Source organism: Centrocercus urophasianus, unplaced genomic scaffold (genome assembly GCF_019232065.1).
Source record: "Centrocercus urophasianus isolate 14NV4802_14NV808 unplaced genomic scaffold, USGS_Curo_1.0 seq_7, whole genome shotgun sequence".
Classification (NCBI taxonomy): Eukaryota; Metazoa; Chordata; class Aves; order Galliformes; family Phasianidae; genus Centrocercus; species Centrocercus urophasianus.
In genome coordinates, this window is record NW_024885310.1 from 3,542,217 (window position 1) to 3,564,385 (window position 22,169).

A 22,169-nucleotide genomic window follows, 5' to 3' on the forward strand; every position below is an offset into this window, starting at 1 on the left:
TCGGGAAAGAACTTTACAGCTACAGGCAGGTCTGACAAAAACACTGCTGTGCTCTGTGTGACAAAACTTACAACACTGAATGGTGCTTCCAGTCTGCTGGTAGGTAAGGACTTTTTAAACTGGATTAAGGAGAAAGAAATACACATGAACTATGAGAACATTTGCCCTGTAGCTTTTGAACATTCATCAATTATATCTTGTACTAACGTAACTGGAAGTTTCAGGTTGCAGTTTGGGTAATACCCTGACAACCTGTTAGTGTTAAAAGCAGTACTGAGAACTGACAGAAAGAAAATAGAGAGAAGAGAAATAAATTCTTCTCTACATCTCAGTGCCAAAGGAAACTCCCACCCTTCAAAAAGATCATTCTTTCCCACCCGAAAAAAAATTAGGACACTGTTAGGTATTACTTAGTACTCTTCTATACACATTAGATTCGACATTTATTTGCTAATCAAAAAGAAATCAAGTTAAATAAGCCACAGGGTAATTACTAATTTCACTAAGAAAACTGCCTTCAAATTTAAAAAGGCCATTTTACGGTTATTTTGCAATGACTGTTAGTTGTTGACTTGTTGAAAACAAACAGAAAAAAAAGCAACATTTTGATAAAAAATAATAAAACTAAAATATCAAATTATTGCGTCAAATACAGAAGCTGGATACCACATGAAGATTCATTACATCAATTCACTAAAAACTGCTAAGCCATGAAATACTTTCTTCTGCATACATCATGTCCCGTTATTAGAAATATGTTATTTTTATTTGTTCATTGAAGACTGTCACAGCTTTAATAGACACAGCATTATCAGTTCCCCAAGGATATTTACATATTCTTCAGAACAGCAAATAAACACATATATATACTTCATACTAACCACAAATGATTGCATTTTAATTTTTGTCTTTCCACATTTGTGTGCAAACACAGAGAGGAAGGAATTACTAGAAATTCTGCAGAACGCCAGCATGTGGGAAAGAAGTCATTATGAAACATCTTGTATTCCGTACAAAGTCTTGTGTACAACAAAACAGGAACTTGATTTAAAGAATCTACTAGCATAAATATGCCATCCTTACTAATAATAAAGATATCACAGCAACTGTAAAACAAAGCCTTGCAAATACAAATACCCATGCAACAAAAAAGAAGACAACCTTTGAAATCCTTCCTTCGGAGGCTGTACACGCAGTTAAGACAATCAGAAAGAGACGTTCAAACCATGGAGCTGTCCAAATTTTGGCTTTCAAGGTGGAAAAAAAAAGTCACTGCTTTCTTTTTTAAAATGCTTCTTAAATTGAGAGCTTATTTCTCTTACATTTGCTTGTGCAGTTACGTGATCAACCGGGTAGCCTTTAATTGCTTACCAGAGAAAATCAATTTCACTGACAAGATCTAGTTAGGCAAAAATATGCTGTATGTCAAAAATACCTCAAAACAAATCAGCATCAAATAAAAGCTATGATTGCAGGAAGTGTAACATATAGCACAGATGTAATACAAGTGGAACTGAAAAGCCAAACAAGTGGAAAACTGACCAATGCTGTCATTGGTGGTTGCTGCCTGTCCTTCTGCCCAAAGCATTTCTCAGCTTTTGTTCTTCTGCAAGCCACAGATCAACATGAAATACTCCTGATACACTGCTCCTGATTAACACTCCTGATACAACACTCCTGATTAACACTGCTGAAATAAACAGGCTCCCATCTCAGACATGGCTAGCTAACTCAGCAGCACTCAGTTTAAAAGCTTTCAGAAACATTTTCTGTACAGCTGGAGCATCATAGGAAGCAAACATTTAACTCTGCCCAGGAAGAACTTAGCCTGTGCTGACAGCAGTGATTCACTAGTTCTCTTGCTATGAAAATGCACTTAAAACCACTGGATGTGATGGTTTGTTGAGGTTCATGGATGACAATCACACTGAGCATTCTGAGACAGAGGAGAGAACAGACACAGAATTCCAAGTCTGGGCTAACGTAGTTTTTCAGCATTAGAAGAGTCTTACATAGGCAGCGTGAAAAAATGTACTGACACATTTTCCAACTGTGCACAACATTAGTTTAAGTCATACTCAGCACAGCTTTTGAACACAACTCTCTATGGCTTCAAATGAAAACAAAGTCAGTCAAAACATTTACCTGAATTAAAGATAGCCAAGGTTTTTCTTTCCCCATCCCCTTCTCCACCCCGTCAGCTACAGAATCCAGCAACGTACGCACGAGCAGCAACTGTTTTACCTGATTTGTTCTTTCTGTCAGAAGAATCATCCAGGGCTGACAGCGCAGTAGAGATGCTCTTCTGAAGATCGTGGTTACCTCCCACAGAATCATCCTCATCAGAAGAAAATGAAGGCAGTGTTTCTAAATTTTTCTTAAGTTCTTCATCAGCTTTTTTCGTTGGACTTTCTCCAGTGACCTCAGAAGCTGCAGGTGCTGCTGCTGGCATAGGCTTTGTAGGTGACTGCAGGCAAGGGCCACGAACCACGTGAGTAACCGGTCGCCTCGTCCTGTTTGGCATTCGCACAGCCGGAGCTGAAAACTGTTGCCTAGGCCCAGACTTGAGAAAGTCTAAAAAAGATGCAATGAATCCTGTTTTCACTTCGGGCTGTTTTTCCTCAACTTCTTTAATTTTTTGCCTCATTCTTTCCTGATGCTGATACGTATCGTAACAACTTTCAGAAACAGGAGAAGAGTACATCAAACAAGAGTCGTTTCCTCTCGAGTTCTGACGTTTACACTGTCCGCTTCTCTTTACCTGTTTCTGAATTGCACTGTCTTCTTCTGCAGCATTTCTGTTTTGGCTTTTTCCTTTGCTTTTCTTCTTCTGAAAGTTCCCCTGACTTAAATCTTGGCATTCTTCCTCAGCCCCACTTTGGGACACAGGCAATGATTGCAATGGACCCTTTGACTGGTTACCTGCTACTGTACCATCGTCACCACTCATATTAAAATCATTCTCTGAAGCAGCACTTTCTTCACTTAGACTCTTACCGCTTGAAACAAAGTCTAGGTCTCTGGCATTCAGTGTACCATCAGCAGAAACATTGTTATCCTCTTCCGATTCACGACTGATGCTAGACTGTTTCTTAACTGGGACAGCACTTTGTTCTTGCTCCTCCTGACCAGGGCCAAGCGTGGGAGAGGTCATTCTTGTTGGTACATTTTGATCAGAAGCATCAATGTGCTGATGATTAAGGTTCACAGCTTTTGTCTGTATTGCTGACACCGGTGTAAGATTTATAGTGATTTGGCCTCCATTAAGAGAAATATTATTTATGCTTGCTGGCTTTCCAACTACAGCAGACGAGGCACTGAAACCAGAAGATACGTGCCTTACATCCATTGATCGGAACTGCGTTTTAGACTCCTCACTGTTTTCAACAGACCGGATCTCCTCTTCGTTAGATGCTGATTTGGCAAAGTCAGATGGTGTCACTCCGCAGGCTGCTGCTGTTGCTGCTAGGATATCATCCACATTGGATAGTATATTCCTCTCATCACTGAGAAGCATCGATTCTGGGAAACATATCGAACTAAGAGAAACAAACTGGTTTTTTGAATCGTGTTGATTTGTCTGAGTAAAATGATCTTTTGTTGCCAAATGTTGCTGTAGTGGTTTAGAGGGCTCAGAAACGTCCATTTTCATTACTTCCGAATTTTGGGTATGAAGCTGTTGCTGAGAATGACCCCCATTGCTCTGAATAATATGTCCATCCATCTGAAGGAACGGATGCGCCACCTGCTGAGGGCTCTGTATTCTTTGCACTTGCGGTGGTACCTTTGCTTGTCCTAAACCCGACTGCAGGATTGACTGATGCAGGATCTGCAAGTCACAGGTTGACTCCAGAAGCACCTGTGCACCAGGCAAACACAGCTGATGACCATGTCTTAAGGCATGGGGCTGCACCTGCGGAGTCGTACTAATGATCTGGCCTTGCTGTTCTGAAGCTTTACTTTCATGTACCTTATGCATAAGAGAATGTTGCTGGTTTAGTTCTTTAGAACTCACATTTACTTGTGCTGATTGCATTAAATTAGCTGATTTTTTCATATCATGGCTTAAATTAGTGATATGGCCAATATGTTGGGAGAGCTGTTCCACAGTATTAGCCATTCTCTCATCCTTTTTTGCTCCTTGAAGAGTAAGTCCAACAACTTGATCCTCAAGACGAGAGTTACTTCTGATTACGCTTTGAGAGTACCGGTCATCTGCTTTCGTGACCCGATAGGATGCATCCTGAGCACCGATCTCCTCATCGGTTAGCCTTTGGGTGGAAGACTCAAGAGAAGCTTGTCGTTGCAAAGCCTGCATATCCTGCATTGACAACTCTTCCTCTTGTTTTGATGATGCATATAAGTTAGAGTCTGATTTCCTTTTTACGTATGCTTTTGTGTCTGAGGAAGGCCTGCTGTTCTGCAGTGCCTGTGAATGAGCTGGGGATACAAAAGGAGGAGACTGGACAGATGGCAAAAACTTTTGAGACTGCGGGGAGGAGGATTCTTGCGACTGAGCGTTCTGGGAAGAATGCAAAGAAATATAGCTCTGATTGGGACTTGAGGCTGGAAGAGTCTGTATCCGAGGAGAGGCAGAAAAGGGAAGAGAAGGTGATGTTAATGCTAAAGACTGCCCTGAAGAATAGCTTTCTGAAGGACTAACAGCTGATAAAACTTGTGATTGAGATGAAAAGCTAACTTGGGATTGGCTAACTGGAGATAAACCCTGAGAGTGACTAGAAGAGTAACTCTGAGATTGGCTGACTGAAGAAAGTTCCCTTGTCTGTGGAGAGTAGTTCTCATTTGGAACTGAAGTCAGAACTTGCTCATCTGAGGAGTAACTTAGAGTTTGGCTATCAGAAGTAATAGTTTGTGACTGCCCAGAAAAAGTCAATGTTTTGTACAATGTGGGCAGCTTCTCAACCTTGCTAGATGAGAAATCCTGCGGGTGACTGACAGGTGGCACATTCTGAGCCTGGGAAGAAATATAATTTTGAGACTGGCTGACTGACAACAGACTTGGCAGCTGTGCTGTAGAATAGATCTGTGCTTGGCCTGTGATGACAGAACTCTGGTTTTGTGCAGTTTTAGCATAGCTTTGTGTCTGCACGGGGGGAGCTATGCTCTGAGGTTTGGGGGTCTTCGTTGACCTTGGAGGCTGTTTTGTGGAACAGTTTTTCACTTTTGCTGCAGAAGCAGATGGAAAGCCAGGTGATGGAACTGCAGACGCATAAGACTGAGCAAGTTCCACTGTGACTTGAGAAGTCTTCTGCTGTGGTCCTCCATTGCTCACCTGAGTAACATCTCCAACTGGACTGCAGGATAACGCTGAGTGCCTGCACGTATCCTGAAAATTAATTCCACTTGTACTCGTTAAATAGCTGTGTAAGGAATGCTGTGAAACAGTCAATTGAGCCTGAACAGGCTGAGTACTTGAAGGCCGCTGATGGTGCTTAATAACACTACATTCTCGCTGAAGTGCTCTATCGATAGAAGCCGTGGAACCAGTAAAGACAGATGTGCTGTATGCCTGAGAAACCTGCTGAGCTCCTCCAATGGTTGAAGGCAGCAAACTAAATTGAGGTTGCAAAAGATGGGGTGCAGACTCTTGAGCAGAACGATACGTTGATGACTGAGGTGGTACGCTGGTACTTAAAACAGAACTGCCGAGGCGCTCAAATGTCAAAGCAGCTGGAACAGTGCCTTGTGATGTTTTGATCTGTAATAAAGGATCATGGGTAGTTAAGAGGCCATTTGATGTAGCACTGAAAGTAGTATCTTGAAGAGTAAGAGAAGGAGTAGTAGCAAAGTTTCTACTGCTGAACGTGTTTGGATGCTGATAAGCTGATAAAGCAGATGTTGGTGGAAAGGTTCCAGAGGTTGGCAACGCTCCAGTAACAAATAGTTCTGTGGCTGTTGAGGAATGCATACCTGGAAAGAAACAGAAAACATAAATGGAAGAAGAACGTAAGGGAGCTTTACAAGTTACAACTCTGCATTTGGATAAATTATTTCATTGCAAGATCTTAAACACTTACAAATATAACAATCCCTAGAATCAATATGCTTTTCAACAAAAAAACATACAAAGAGAAGCACTTACTGTGGGTAATTTCCAAAAACAAGAAGTGACGTTCAGCAAGAATTCCAAATTCTATACCTTCAGTGGGTTGCCCATGGAAAGTAACTTGCATCTTTATCATGCAAATTTTGGATTAAAAAACGGTACAAGAACAATTCTGTTTTTAAACTGAAGGCTCTTTCGAGTTCAAAAGGAATTCCTAGTAGAGGACAACTGATTAAAAGCTCTGGACACTCATAATGTAAACAGACAAAATTACATCATACTAATTGTAATACAGAATTAGAAGAGCAATTTCACTCTCTCCAATACTTCTGTAACTCACTTTATACAAAACACCATTTTGGAGCATATAACGCAACAGCTGTATGTAATTCTTAATAGGAAGGCTTTAACTTTCAATAGAATGAATAAATAAATGATTTGTAAGCCCCCTTAAAGGAAAGTTGATGTCCGAGTGAAAGGTTGGTCTCAATGATCTCTACAGGCCCCTTCCAACCCCTACAATTCTGTGATTCTGTGGTACTCCACCATTTATTTGCACCCTAACACTGCTATGACAGACTTGCTTAAATGCTTACTAATATACAATTATATAACTGAAATGACAGTGTACAACTCCCCTGTAAGCTCTGGTGCTCAGAGCAACAACTCATATCATTCCCTTTATTATCCTGTGACTTGAAGGTACTGGTAAAGTTTATGTACTACTTCTAAAGTATATGAAAGCAAATGAGGAAGGCAGATTTATTTTCAAAGAGGATTATGTTCCTTCCAAAATAATCTGTAAAGCAATCTCTTTCCACTGAGATATTTACAAACACATGAGAAGTGGAAAAATGTAAAATCTCAGATATAGTTTGACTAATTTCAGTTCTTCTTGGGCAATTAAAACAGCTCTTAATAATGGATTATTGGAGAATAAATGGAACTTTACAAATCTGTCAGTAAATAAAGTTTGTCTTGTGACAAATATCTCAGTAAAAAGTTCAATTTCCATTATAAAATACTTCTGCAACTTAATCACAAAATGACTTTGGAAGTGTCAGATGAAACTGCGAAAGAAGGCCTTTGTTTCTTCTTTCCAGTTCAAGACATGCAGTGATATGAAGAGATATGATACTGAAGGTATTTTTCGCAAGTCAACAATAAGGTCTTTCTGAGTAAGAAAGTATAAGCAGTGTTTTAATGCATTTCTTTTTCTGCTCTACGAAGCTGCAGCATCACATACAAGTGGGTTCTCACTTTCTGATCACTACCACTACACAAAGGTAGGGGCAGCCAGAGGGCAAAGAAGGGGAACAATTTACTCCTAAATTAACTGTTGATTTTCAGTTCTCCTCCTACTACTGAAAGAGTGGAAAACTAATCCACCACTAAAGGAAAAAAGAAGAGTGCTTTCTGTCAGATCAGTGAGTAGCTCTGTGTAAGATTAAGCATAACTTGAAGCTACCACAGATGCAGTGACAATACTTAGCTTGGTGTGGCTGTCTATAGCAAGCTCCAAATATGCAAAGTTTCCTGCTCTGCACAGAAGGCTTGACAGATGGGGGAAGTTTACAGAAGGCGGTCAGTCTGCTATGAAAGATGGCAGATTTGTTTATTTTTGAATTAAACCACTGATCACAATGCAACATGCGCCTCAGACCTGCTTTTTGAGAAAAACCCTGGTCATTACTTGTGTACAAATGGGCTGAAGTTATCCATGGACTTCTAGTGGCTCTACCAATAGAAGAACTATGACAAGGACAGGAGTCTAAGAACGAGAAGTCTGCTAAGGTGTGAGTGAGGCTAATTGCAAACAGAACATCAGATAATGAAATTGAGTAATTAGATAACATTAAATCCTGCCCATCTAAACCCCTCCTAGACATCTTCTGTTAAGAGATTAATATAATTTAGCTGATTTTGAGATTTTAAATTTCAAGATGGAAAAGAAGTGGAAGATGTAGCCTTTTCTGGTAGGATATTTTTGTCTTAAATAATCCCAAACGTTTAATCACAGTCACCACAGAATTACATTTCAAGAGAAAATTTTCACCTGTCTGCCAGGAAGGAGCCCTGAATTGTGGCAAAAGGGTAGATCCTGAAGAGGCTGTCTGAGCTGTGCGAGACTCAATTGCAGAGAGAAAATTCATAACTGAAGTTTCCTTAGTGTTACTTCCAGAGGTGTGCATACCAGTATCAAAAATTCCTGAAAGACCTATGTAGGGGCCAGGAGGAAACGAAACAAAGTGATTAGACAATTCAGATAAGCTTCTTATAAAAAGCTCAATCAAATAAAAAGGATAACCAGTCATAGTCCACTAAAAACAACCAATGAAACATTACCAACACTATTCAAGCACATTCATTCTTCACTGTTTTGACTGTTTTGCAGCTTTACACCTGTAAACCGGATCTCAGTGATACATTTTAAAATACCTATTATTAAATGTCTATTAAATATGATGCTCTGAAGTACTGTTGAGGTCAATCAATAAATATTCTCCCTTCATTATGAGATTCACTGTTTCACATGTTAATTGCTTAAACATTCAGAATCCTCTCTGAAATGGGTTCAGCTTTCCTGTACTGATCTTTTCTTTTGTCAGCTTCTAGCAGCTTGCACTTCCCTGTGGGACTGGCACCAGAAATGGGGTCTTGGCTTCATTCCTTGTTTCAACAACTGCTATCCATACCCTTCGGTGGCTCGGGGCCGGATGGGAAGTAATGCATAGATTGCAGAGCTTTGAGTAGCTAAAATTCTGTAAAGATTACAGGGTCTGCAGCCTGGAACGTTCGCTGCAATTCCAGTCCCTCATCATGCTGATCAGTCCTGGGCAAGAGCCTGCAAATACCTGCAGACCATAAGCTCACTATCTTTCCCTTGGAAACTGGGTTGCAAAGTGAGGGGTAAGAGACACTACACTACAGACGTATATGCACATTTTTAACCTTCCCTCCAGCACTGGGTCTTAATTTGCACATGTAAGTACTTACATCATTACGTTCCTACTTGCATTATTTATTCTATTTGCTTTAGTCTGAAAGAAGTGGCACGACTTCTGCAGCTGGCTTTGAGGCAAACTCAACGTCTGGCCCTTCTGCCTATGACATCATCTGAGTGCAAGAACATAGGACTCACAGTAAGTTACAGAGGAGATCTGCCCCTTATGTTTTCCTTCCTGCTTTGGACATTTGAATAAAAGCTATCAACCGTTAACTTTTTACTACAAAATCAGCTTTTCTTACACCATTTGCTACTACCTGTTTAATAATCCCTCTGATTAAAAAAATTCATCTTAAAACTAAGTAACTAAACTTTTTTTTTCTCATAATATATAGACAATTACCAGTAGGATGGTGCGTAGCAGAGTATCCAGGAAGCTGATGAGAAGCTGTGTATGTCTGTCTATGAAGAAGATCTGTTTCTGAATGTGATGGATGTCCTCCTCCATAGCTTAAGCTAAGGAAGAAATCAAACATTATGAACAAAACCGTGCAGCTGCAGAGGAAAGGTACAACTACAACACTATCAAAGTTGTCAACAAGAGCACCAGCAAGTGAACAATCGACAGTTTTTGGAAATTAGGCATTTGAATTAACATGTTTTGATCAGGCTTATCTGGAAGCAAGCTGAAGATAAGTGTCTAAGCTGGTACACAAGCAATAATGCGAGAAATAACGAAATGCAAACTAAACATCGAGCAACATCAGGACCTGGTCAGAAATGCTAATGTTTTCCAACTTAAAAGACCAAAAAAAAGGGCAGAAAGCAAAACAAAATCCCAATGCTTTCAAGCTCTGTACAGCACTTCCAAATGGAGAAAACCTAAGCCAGTACAATTTGCCTTTTGATGTGAAGATTACAGGTAGCTGATACTTCAGTGTTCACATGAGATTGCTTAGGTTCAAAACGCAGCTGTAACCAGACGCCAAAAGACACGAACCACTAAACTCACAGCCCTCCCTGCAGATAGCTGTGAGGAACCTCACTCACCCTCTGCATCCCCTAGGATGAGGGGGCAGTCACTCTGCACAAGGGAAAATGGGAACATTCGATGCCAGGAATCATGAGATCATGGGAAACTTTCATGGAAGTCACCACATAATATAAAAATTGGCAACACAACTGGATTTACTTCATTTCATTAAGATGACAAGAGTAGGCAGTGGAGATCTGATAAGCCTGAAACAGTACCATGACCTCTACACATTTTCACAGCAGAAGCCAGCCTATAACAGCCTCTTAGGCTTTGAGCTTAGCTTCCAGCCTGGACTGTGCTAACAGCAGACATCTTCCATCTCATCTGCTCGCAGGATAGGAGTGCTCATATATTCCATTTGCCAGGCTAAGGCATTCTTCATTCAGCACATGAAGAATGAAAGATTCTTTAAAGGAGAACGAGAAGCCTCAGGAATCGCATTGCATCAATTGCACGTGCTGACTTTCACAGCAGTAATGTCCTTTTAGAGAAGTGCCAGATCTCAACTCAGAGCAAACACAAAACAACCTCTAGAACTATACCTCAAGAAACTTAATGACAAGAACCTCTACGTTCTAATAAAGCTACTTGAATGAACTTCCTCCTTATTTCTATCGTGAGAATAATCAAAGCACACGATGACTTTTTATTTTATTCTTTACACAAACGCCCAGCTCATAGTTAATGCAACCGCAACCTCAAAAACGAGCCTGCCTTTCAATAAAAACACTGTATTTATTAGAACAGTTAATTGTTTATTGTATAATTACTTGTTGCTGGAATGTAGATTCTTATCTCAAAAAGCCTGCATACATGCCTTTAGTTTACATAGGCTTATCCTAAACACAGGCACAGCAATCTGAAAGATTACAGCCTCAGGGTTTCTCCTTATGAAAGTTAACCTTTACACAAATGAACTTGCACGGGCTGTAATTCGCCTATCAAAAACCCACTGAGCACGGCAAATAACAGGATGGCCGTCTAGCCTTTCCTACTCTGGTTTCACAGTTTGTTAGAATATCACAGGTGTTCCTGCTTGTACTCAAACTCTGCATTACTTCCTGAAGAAAGCATATTCACGTTTCTGGGCACCTGGTTGGTTATGATTAGTTGCTAGTCAGAGGCCAAATCTATTTCTCTCTAACACTAATCTATCACAGCCTCTCTCTCACTTCCACTGGCATAGTTAAATGCACAGCAGTGACTACGCTGGAAAGCAATACAGAGCTCTCATCACATTGGTAAAGTAGCTCCCTCTGAAAGCATGAAAAGCATGAAAGCACTGAAAAGGTCCGTTCAGAAGATCAGAGATATCCTAGCTAGAGCTACCGCTATTTCTTGCTGCTGCAAAGATGCAGTCAAAACATCCTTGCCAACGAGAGCCAAGTAACTCCAGTATTACTCAGCTACATTGCCTGGTTTGATAGAAGATTTAAGCTATCTAGTAAAATTTATTGAAGAAAGTGTGCATCCTCTGCACTGTACCTGTTAGTAGAATACCTCAACCTTGACTTACAACTCTTTATAATTACCTGCTTTTAAGTCTTTCCTGAATCAACTGTTCATGTTATCTTTTTATATTGCTGTTAAGGTAATTTATTGCCACAGCCCTCTTTGGCTTAATGATTTCATACAAATTTAGGTCACCAACTGCAGGAGGTGCTGACTTATACTGCACGAGCCAACCGCCTCAGCTGCCAACACAATTATTTGCTTTATGCTACCAATAAGTGCATTACTTAACTTCAAAATGGAATGGGAGCACCACTTCTGCAAGGAAACAAAATGTATTTGCAATAAGCGCTGAAGATAAATAGTAGCCTTCTAAAAACTTGCTTGTTTTCCTCAAACAGCCTTGCTCTGTGCTAAGTATCCATACCCAACAAAGTGCAGACATAAAACCACTTCAAACTAGCACCTTCGCTTACTTCATTCTTTTGTTCTTAGGCAGTTGTAAGTTCTGCCTCTGATTTCAATGAGAAGAGCTCCAAAAACTGAAACCCTGTAAATCACAGGGCATTTTCAAAGTATTCACACTGTGAAGACTGCTCTGACAGTGAAACTGGACACCCAGAAGACGAGTTGTTTCCAAAACACAGCACAGCTCTCGGGCATAAGAGACTGAAGTCCAAAACAACCAACCCAAACAAGACAAAGAGCAACAACTTGCCACGCACCATACAGCGATGGGATGCCAGGTAAGCGAGGGAAACAGTGGGATTTCATCTGGGCAGCCCAGCTCTGCCTTACTGAAAACTACAGCAGTGTCCTGACTTGTGGGCAGATGAGCAGGCACACACTCAATTTATAACTCAATCACTCAAGTGATTAAAAATGCACCAGTATCCTCATATGTATGAGGAAATAGCTTAGAACTCACAATTTGCATTCTGTCTGACTTGAGATTTATGTGAAATAGGAGAAATAGGACTCAAGTTAACTCAAGTGTATTTGAATTAAACTATACTTTAAAACAAAAACCACCAGTTCTTAGCCATCTATCCCAAAGCTCAGACACTTTGCAAAGGCATCTCCCTTTGGGTAGCTCTTCAAATAGACAACACTGAGTCCCAGTTAAGAGCTTGAAAGCAAAGCTGCTGAAGTGCCAACTAGCACAGCCCAATTAATTTCTAAATATTAAAAATATTCTTCTAAAAAGATAAATATATATATAGATTCACAACACCCTGTGGAGGCAGAAAGAATGGAAACATCGTATTTATTACAGATCCATTACAGATGGAATGGAGGGCCAATGGAAGATGGCACTGGCCTTCAGCTGCAATGCGCTTCCACTGCCCGCTCTAACAGTGATGGAGTCACAGGACTTTGCCTCAGTCAGTAAAGCAATGCCAGAAGTAGGCATATTTGATCCAAAATCAGTCGGATCTTGTATTTAAAAAGCAAACAAACAACAGAAAGGAAAACACCAATGACTGAGAAAGCAAAATCATAAAGAACTGAGGTATCTGCCTGGAAAGAAAGCAGCTCCTTAAATGAGTCCAACATGGCTAATAACTTTTTATCAGTGCTGTCCAACTGATAAGCCAACTCACTTCTGAAACTTTAAAAAGCACTTAATACCAATGCAAGGAAAACAAATCCCTGTTCAGTCCACAGACTGGTTTTCTGACTGACTTCAGTGCTCTGTTACTAAGAAATGCATACAATGTGCAATTTTTCACCTCTGTGGACCAGCCTCAGACATACTGAGAAGAAAAAACCAACAAAAACAAGGCTGCGAGAGCAAAGCTGGCTCAACACTTTCAAATGCTGGCAGATTCAAGAAAAAATGAAAAGGAGCCAACACCTTGTATCTGAATTCTCTTGGTTCTCTCACTGGACTGTACAAGAGATGACCCTTTATACTTCAAAGTCAACCAATATTTGCACAAATATATATATATTTCTTTTCAATAGTCTGGAACAATCATGGTACCCCTGAAGGAAAAAGAATCTGATGCTTGAAAAACAAAGCCCACCACTGAGAAATTAGGAAAGTACCCCAGAAGTTGATTTGTCTTAAAAGGGAATAGGTCAGATGTTACTGCAACCAAGAGCACACATCTATGGTATCTGCCTGCCTTGTTTTTGAACTATCATGTAAAAAAACAAAGAATGAACAACATTTTAAGGCATTTTTAATGCTGTTATCCTGCAAGATAGAAGGCTTCCAGAAAGACAGAAAAGACAGAGTTAGACTTCAATAGTATTATGTTACAGTAAAACGCACAGTCCTGTTCTATTCACAACTTTGCATTCTTAACTTCTAAGATTGTTACAGGCAGTGCATTCAGAGTCACATATATAAAGCCCTAATCCACTGCACTCCCATTAAAGACAAACTTATAACGCAACACTCATTTCCACTTCGACCCACAGCCCCCATGAACACGACTGACACTGCTGGCGCTCAGACACGGAATGCCTGCAGTACTCACCAGAGGAAACACTCCTTACTTCTTTGCTTTCCAGGGCCAAGGTGACAGCTTCCAAGAACTAAACTCCGAGGCAGGAAATTATACGTAGGTAATTGCTGGAACGAGCACAAGTTTGCACCATTCACATGATCCCTTCCTTGAACGCATGTCATTTCTTAACAGAGGAAAAGGATTTCACAGCAACAAAGACCTGTCTCCGTCTTATTCCCATGCCAGCGTGTCTGACTTATTTATGCTTGAGCCTTCTAGAAAGCAAAGGCAGAATTGCTTCAGGAAAGCAAAAACAGCCTTACTGGCACTCCAATACCTGAGCACAAGTGCTGGCTTGCCTGACTAAGGAACCTGCAGAGTTCTCAGTAACAATTATAAATCTCTTCAGAAAATCAGTTAAACTACATCTTGAAGCTACGGATGTGAAAATTCTGATTCCTACAAAAAACAAGCTGTTTCTGAACCTCAGGTATATGAAAGGACTTCGCACACTGCCATATGTTCTCTTTTTAAAGGTACAGATTGTCACCTGAACTTTATTTTTGCACAAGTCAGCAGAGCGTTATCTGAAGACGTGGCTTAGCTGCATCAATGCCTTATAAAACAGACAATTCATTTCAGCTCCTGAGATGCTTCCCAACTCTTCTCCTCCCTCTCCACTACTACAGTGCCATAACTTGTGGTAAGCTAAAGTATTACCTTTCGGGTTCTATTTGATTTCTTATCTTTTTGTTTTCCAATTACATGGAAAAGATAAAGTTGAAGTTGAGATGTTAATCACAAAAGATGGAAGAGATGCAAATACCTCTGTCCTATTGACAGCTATCTTAGGCAACACCTCTCCATCACCACACCTCCAAGCATTTCACAGTCAAATAACCCATGAATTTGGATTTTGGAAAGGGTCCAGAGGAGGGCGACTAAGATGATCAGGGGGCTGGAGCACCTCCCCTATGAGGACAGGCTGAGGGAGTTGGGCTTGTTCAGCCTGGAGAAGAGAAGGCTGCGGGGTGACCTCATTGCAGCCTATCAATACCTGAAGGGAACCTACACCCAGGAGGGGAGTAAACTCTTCAAAAGGGCTGACAACAGCAGGACTAGGGGAAATGGATCCAAGTTGAAGGAGGGAAGATTTAGGTTGGATGTTAGGGGGAAGTTCTTTACAAGGAGAGTGGTTAGGCCCTGGAACGGGCTGCCCAGGGAGGTTGTGGATGCCCCGTCCTTGGATGTGTTTAAAGCCAGGTTGGACAGGGTCCTGGGCAACCTGATCTGAATGTGTGTGTTTGGTGGCCCTTCTAGGCAGGGGGGTTGGAACTACATGATCCTTGAGGTCCCTTCCAACCCGGGTGATTCTGTGATTCTGTGATTCTGTGATTCTATGAATTATCTTCTACTTTAAACTAAGGCACACGCACTAAACCACTCAGATTTACAAAGGAGGCCAACACCCAAAAGCAAAGATTTAAGCATCCTGTACTGAAATAACAGTCAATTTTTCAACGTTTCAAAGCTGGTATCTCTAAACCATTGTGAAGCTCAGGCTTTGCATTCCAGAGCCACAGAACTTGCACAGAATTGAGGCAGCTACTCACCACCTACATTTAGGAATGCAAACTGCAATATCCGTGTTCATCTGCACGGCCCATCGTTCGAGGCAACCAAATATACTCTAAGTCTTCATGCAAGCCTAGATGTTTCCCACACTGGTTTCCCCATCTCACAACACACAGCAGTGGGTAAGCAGCTGACATGACCTCCTTTAGATTCAATAAAGAGGCACCTCTGTGACTAAGACCCCTTCTGTGCTGATGTAGCAGGCGTGCTCAGAAAAGATTTAACACTGTAAAACACATCTGCAAGAGTCCTTTAACGTAAAGGAGACATCAGAGGATGCTGCTCCCCACTTCTATAAGGAAGCTTAGCACAGTCCTTGAAGAAGCGTTCAAGCTAAATTCATCAGTGCTCTCTTCATCTTACAACAGATTGCAATCTGCATTTCCAGTCTTCCCAAGGGGACCCTGCCTAACGCTGTCAGCAGGAGTTCCTATTCATACCACACGAACCCAGTTGCACAAGTACTTCAATGAGAAAAACCTGTGCTGTTCAAAATGGCAGACAAATAGCTGCGCCGTATTTACTTCTGCCTGTATTAGGGAGAAACGTCACCCTCTATAACGAGCTCCTGCATTACACCCCTAATCATCATTTTAAGATCTTCTAACTTTCAAGCAGCTTTCTAAACAAAAAAACACAAGTAGTAATAGAGAACAAGATGACACACACACACACACATTATAAAGTTCTTCTAAATAATGAAAAACCTGTATTTGCTTTTAAAGAGAACAACAGAAGGCAGTTTTGGGGAGGGGAAAATATCAGAAGGAAATCCCAGCTCTCTTCAGCAGCTCTGAGGATTGGTGACCTTCACATCACCAGCTCCAACAAAAAAATGAAGTTATTTGTCAAATGCTTGCTGCCCAGAGGCTTAAGGAGTCAGCTCTCTAGGATCACTCTTGGTATAGCAAATACAATCAAGAAAAACTTAGTACAAATGCTATCCCTGGCAGACTCGGTAGAGAATAACAAAATGTGAGAAAGAGATGAATTGAAGGATTATTCGCTGCCTAGCACCCGAATTTTTGACACGAAGAGAGAAAGTAAACAGGATGTGGTGTGAAACACTAAGTTGCCATATTTCTGACAGGGATTTCCTGGTCAGAACGAAGCGCAACACAACACGCAGCACAGGCTGGTACATTCAGTATCTGCACAGAACAGCAGCTGGACCGCACACACGTGCACAGCCCGTTTGTCTGCCTCAGCCCAGATGTCCAAGAGCTTTCAGACAAACTGCCAGACATCTGGAAACACCAGACAAAGGGCCAAAGCTCTCAAACTCTTCTCCTGCAACCTCAGGTGAAAAAGAGGGCTATCTCCAGTGAAATCTAGACATACGACAGCCCTATGCAGCTCACACAGAGTTATTAAGGAGTAAGTATTCCTTCATATCCTCCTATGTAAAATAGCATTACTCTCAGATAAGTGCGCCTAAGGGTGACTTTTACCTGCTCAGTGTAATTGGTTACACTTATACAAGTCCCAGGCAAGCATCAGAGGTAGGCATGTAGAAGGAAGATGAAAAGAAAGGCAACGGGGGCAAAGAAGAGCTTATCTTAACACATATAGGTTCTCAGTGAACTGCTCTGGAATAAGAAAATCCAAGTACGCAGGTGCTGGTGAATAAAAGTTCCCTACCCGTTCCTTGTAACCCACGGCCAGAGAGGTTTTAAGCACAGGTGTCCATTCACGTGTAACAGCCCATCCGGAGCAAGAAGGCAAGGAAGCAGCGACAGGAGAGGTGACAAAATCAAACTGGTGAGATCTGCCTCATAAATCAGTATATCAGGTAAATCAGTAAATCAGGTAACCGAGAGCTCAATCCTCTCTGAATGCACCGCTTTTCTTTGCCTGAAACTTCTCAGAGTCCCCTCCATCACTTGCATGGCACAGCAAAACTCGCCTTGCTGCAGAGGCTGAGCACCGCATGGTGTCCGCATGGCATTCAGAGTTATTTCTGTCACACTTACGGCCACCAAGGAAGGTCTGAAATGACAGGATTCATGCGCTATCTTTTAACCAGATTTATTTTAAGTGTATGGAATAGGCACTCATAATGCAAAATGACTTTTCGATACGCAGAGTTGTGAACGCTTTGCCTAAGTGCGAAGAAAAAAAAAAAAAGAAAATCAAACAATCCAAGGAAAATACTCTTGTGTTGTATAAGAGCTCTCCTTATTGTACAATGAATAAAACCAGTCAAAGTCCTTTTCTCCTAACGAAGACTTTTCTAAAAACAACCTCCTTCCCATGACAGCATCATGCCAGGATCAACAGCATCTCCAAAGGAACAAAAAAAAGAGGTGGGCAAAAGTACAGAAGAAACAAAGGGAAAAGGTTGTTCTCTGGTGATACAAAGTAAGTGCTCACACCTAAAGTAACAGGGTGAAAGATAAGATACTCATACCGACTGAAAGACTTTTTGCAAAGGTGAAAGAACACAAAATCCCTTTCTTTCCGAACAAGGAGGTATTAAGTAACCTGCGGTGAAGCTCTCAGCTCCATGGGAAAGAGCTCACATCTGAAATATCACCGTAGGTGACCTCAAGGCGGGCCCAGGGCTTCATGTGGTTCATCTCAGGGAGCTCCTCCCGGGGATCTGGGCAGCAAAGCCTTCTCAGGACACCTGCTGAAGACAGCAGGGCTGCACCCTCAGCTCCTGCAGCAAATAACAAGATGCTTGAAACACCTGGTGTAGTTGGTAGACTCCCAGACAGGTCAGTAGCACAGCATTTCAGAGATGCCCTTTCGGCTCATTCATTAAGTCCCTCTAAAATACCTGTGCTACTCCACAGATTGATTGCGTCTGAATGTTTCCAATACAGACTGTGACAGAAAGTTTAGTAATGTTTAGAAGTGACTCACCTTTTCATATGTTTATCAATTTTATTTAATCCTCTTGTGCCTTTATCTTTTCATAGAAAACATTTTAAACACATTCTGTTTATGAGCTTCAGCTTTCTGCAAGTGAAACACCGCACCACAGGGAACTTCTGGTATTACACCTGTTTAGCAACAAACACTGTTTTTACCCCTCAGGAAGTTTCATTTGATTAAAAAAAAAAAAAAAAAAAAAAAAAAAAAAAAAAAAAAAAAAAAGAGAGTTGTATATTTTTCTACATTACCTGCATTTTTAATTTTTATTTTCTACAACTTCTATAGCTATGCACAAATCTACTATTACTTCAGATTGAGCCCTACCAAAGTCACATCCGTACAGCTGTTACAGAAAGTTTGACAGCTATGCAAAAAGGGTAAGTTTAAAAAATAAATAAATCCTAGCAGTGCATTATAAAAGTTGGAGTCTCGCAGTTACATAACTTTCCCTCTGAACTATCACTAAGCAGTTTGTTATTTTAGATTAGCTGCTATAAATATAGGTCACGCTAACCAAATGTCAGTGCTATCTATTGTAAAGAACCGTCTCAAATTCAGTGCTGTAAAACCCATACGTCTGGGTCGGACAGAGACGGACACAGACTGCCAGCACAGAGGAAACACCAGAGACCACAGCGGTTGCCATCAAGCTTAAAATAACAAATAACTGGGAATGTCATTCAGCCACACACAACACAGGGTCAGGTCCTAGAGCTGGGCTAACACCAAAGGAGAGCAATTAGCAAAAATCCTTCTCCGAATGGAAACGAGGGCTCGCCAAGTCAGACATGTACTCAACCAGGAACTCATCATCATTATCGCCTTTCTGCATTTCTCCTTCCAACTAATTATGACAGTCTCACCAACTACTACACAGCCATTATGGTTTTCTGAAGACCGTGTTTTTCCTCAAGCGAGTAACAAATCAATCTGCTGCTCAATACGGGACTGTACGACCAAAGAGACAGCATCGGCGCAGAAATCAGGTTTCCTAAGAGATAAAGGTCACAAGCAGCGTTGTTCTGCAGGAATTCCTTCCAGATGCAAACAGACAGCATAAGAAGCAGGGGGAAAATGGGGAGCATGGAGGACAGGAGCGCCCATCTCAGCCCTCCTGCTCTGGGCTGCTTTGATTGCACTGCCCAAGCACTCCCCAGTGCGACTGAGCTCTTCTCAGCTAACGAAGAGGTTCCAGTGATTTCCATTCTCATTCGTTGACTTCTATTTACTCCAGGATAAGCTATGTCACAGCAGACCTGGTAACGGTGTCCTTACAATACTCCACCACAAGCTTCCTTCAATAGGAGCAGTGCCACTGCACAGACAAAACAGTGCCTGCAAGAAATAAGGAGCAGGATAAAAACCAGATGGCTGAAGTTAAGTACAGGACGACAGAAGCAAGGCTTGTAGGGAGGAGAAATCATTTTGATGAGCCACGACTGTGAACACGGCTCTGCACACAAAGGGAACGCAGCCTGCCACAACACAGCCTGCACCAGCATAAATATCAGGACAGCCTGACGGAAATACTGCTGCCTGTACCACCTGAAGGCCACGTTCTCTTCAGACAAGGACCAGATGAACACGGCACACATTTTTGTGATTTAACATCAGATGAACACAGCTTCAGCTGTTCAGATGACTACCTGTCAGCCACAATCAAAACCAGCGTTTGGAACATGGTGAAGCAATCTACAACAATGCAAACCGGAGTGCTCGAGCTCTGTCCCAGCACACCAGCACCTACACGACCCGCTTCCAGCCTCACTAGTGACCAGCATGGCTCTGAGGTCCCAGTTCCCCACCCGGCCATGGAGAATAGCAGTGGGAGCGAAAACAGAAACACCTGTGCACACTGAGACTGTATTTAGCACTGTCCCCAAGGCAGTTTACATCCTACTGCATTTTAAATCTTACCATACAACATGAACCCTACATAAGAACTCACTACAGGAGAACTTCAAGTACGCTGCAATTCAGGCTTTTTTCCCTGACATTGCTGCAGCTTAAGAAAGAAAACACAATCAACTTAAAACATTTCAGTCAATACCTTTAAAAACATACCGTTTATCACCATCTACGTAGCCTCAAGATGAAACTTTTAGGAACTGAAAGCAAGATCTCCTTGACATTGCTTCCTAAAGCATAGCAAAAATATTGTCATATTAGAATGCATTCAGTAACTCTAATTTGATTATTTTTTTTATTAGCAGGCTGAGCGTTATAGGTAGCAGGCAACGATCCCATAAGCTTGTGTGAGGAACTTGTCTTGAGACTGCTCTCCATACCATTTCCATAAAGGAATTTCCAAAATAAAAAACTGATAATGCTTTAAAGTAGCACCTATTAAAAAGATTTAAGTCGTGTTTTGAAAGCAGGGTGGTTGTTTTTCGGAAGGCAGGAACCAATCATCAAGCACTTGTGTATCTTCAGAGACCCTGGAGGGATCCAGGGTTTCTCTGCACTACAGATTCTTAACTGACCTGGAAAATACAAAGCTTCTTCATGGAACAGATGACATGATCCTCCACAGATGCTGAAAACTGGCAAGAGCAATACAAAAAGGGCATGTCGCTGACTACCGCTGCAGCCAACATACTAACATGACTAAGAGGAGCCCAACGATTAAAAAGGAAGATGAAACAGAGCAGTGGGAGATTCTGTTTTACCACGCTGGCAACTTCGAAAGGACCGAAGCAGCTTCATAGGGCCAGGTTGTGGCCAGGAACCCAACACTCCTTGCAGTTCTCTGCGAAACGGAGAACCTGGAGCCTCAGGCCACACAGAGATCTTCTTGACATCGATTTAATTGCTTAAAAAATGCACTGTCTGCAGTTCAAGGAGAATGACAATATATTGGAGGGCACCCAGGAGAAAACAAAATAAATGAAGTTAAAAAAAAAAAAAAAAGAGAGAGAGAGAGAAAAGAATGCCTGGTAACAAACGTCAGGAAATTATTTTTCTTAATGAGAATGTAACACAGAAAACAGATGAAAACTCTGAAGAATTCCTATTTGGGAAAGCATGACTTACCATAGGACTTCCAGCATCAATAGGACCATAACAAGATTTGGAGCTGAAAACTGAAGGCAGCCACCTTCAACTCAGGGATAAGAAAAGAAACGTAGAGCAGGTAGGTCTGGGCTGCATTGGAACCGGCTGCCCAGAGGGGCCGCGGAGCCTCCTTCCCTGGAGACATTCAAGACCCACTCGGGTCCTTTCCTGTCCAACCTGCCATCGCAGGGGCTGGGACTCGACGATCTCCAGAGGTCTCTTTCAACCCCTACGGGATGCAGAGCCCAACGACTCTGCAAATTCACGAGGAATTTGTAACCCTAACCTTCTAAAGCTTAAACTCTAGCTTCAAACACAGAGGGAAACAACAAAAAGAAGCGCCGCGACTGGCATGACGAGCGCGGCAGTCCTCAACCCGACGCCCCGTTCATCTGACCGCACGGACCGAACGTGAGCTCTGCAGCTCCACGCACACCTAATCGACAGGCAGCTTTCCGCGCTCGCGACGCCGTTTGCCTTCACGCCGCGCCGCACAGAGCGGCACTGCAGCTCCAGCAGCGCGGATCTCGGCGCCCAACAGAGGCTCCTTCCAGCCGGCGGAGCTGTGCCCTCGGGGAGCAGCGCAAGGCCGACGCGACGGCCCGGCTATCCCCGCGCTTCCCGGAACTCCACCAACTC

At 41.9% G+C, this 22,169-nt stretch overlaps 1 protein-coding gene across 3 annotated transcripts in view; it reads right to left on the reverse strand.

Annotated features, from left to right (window-relative positions):
• Positions 1–21,907, reverse strand: part of QSER1 (glutamine and serine rich 1) — a 36,027-nt gene extending 14,120 nt beyond the window's left edge. Inside the window, exons 1-4 of one of the 3 annotated variants that reach the window (XM_042837237.1) lie at positions 21,510–21,907; positions 9,418–9,530; positions 8,124–8,285; positions 2,245–5,931 (exon numbers count right to left, since the gene is read on the reverse strand). In XM_042837237.1, the coding sequence (XP_042693171.1) occupies positions 2,245–5,931; positions 8,124–8,285; positions 9,418–9,530; positions 21,510–21,538 (3,991 nt within the window). In that variant the 5' untranslated portion in view covers positions 21,539–21,907. Of the gene's footprint in view, positions 1–2,244; positions 5,932–6,103; positions 6,282–8,123; positions 8,286–9,417; positions 9,531–18,464; positions 18,592–21,509 lie in introns of those variants that run through there. The other 2 variants (XM_042837238.1, XM_042837239.1) reach the window with 2 other exon arrangements.
• Between the last annotated feature and the right edge of the window lie 262 nt (positions 21,908–22,169).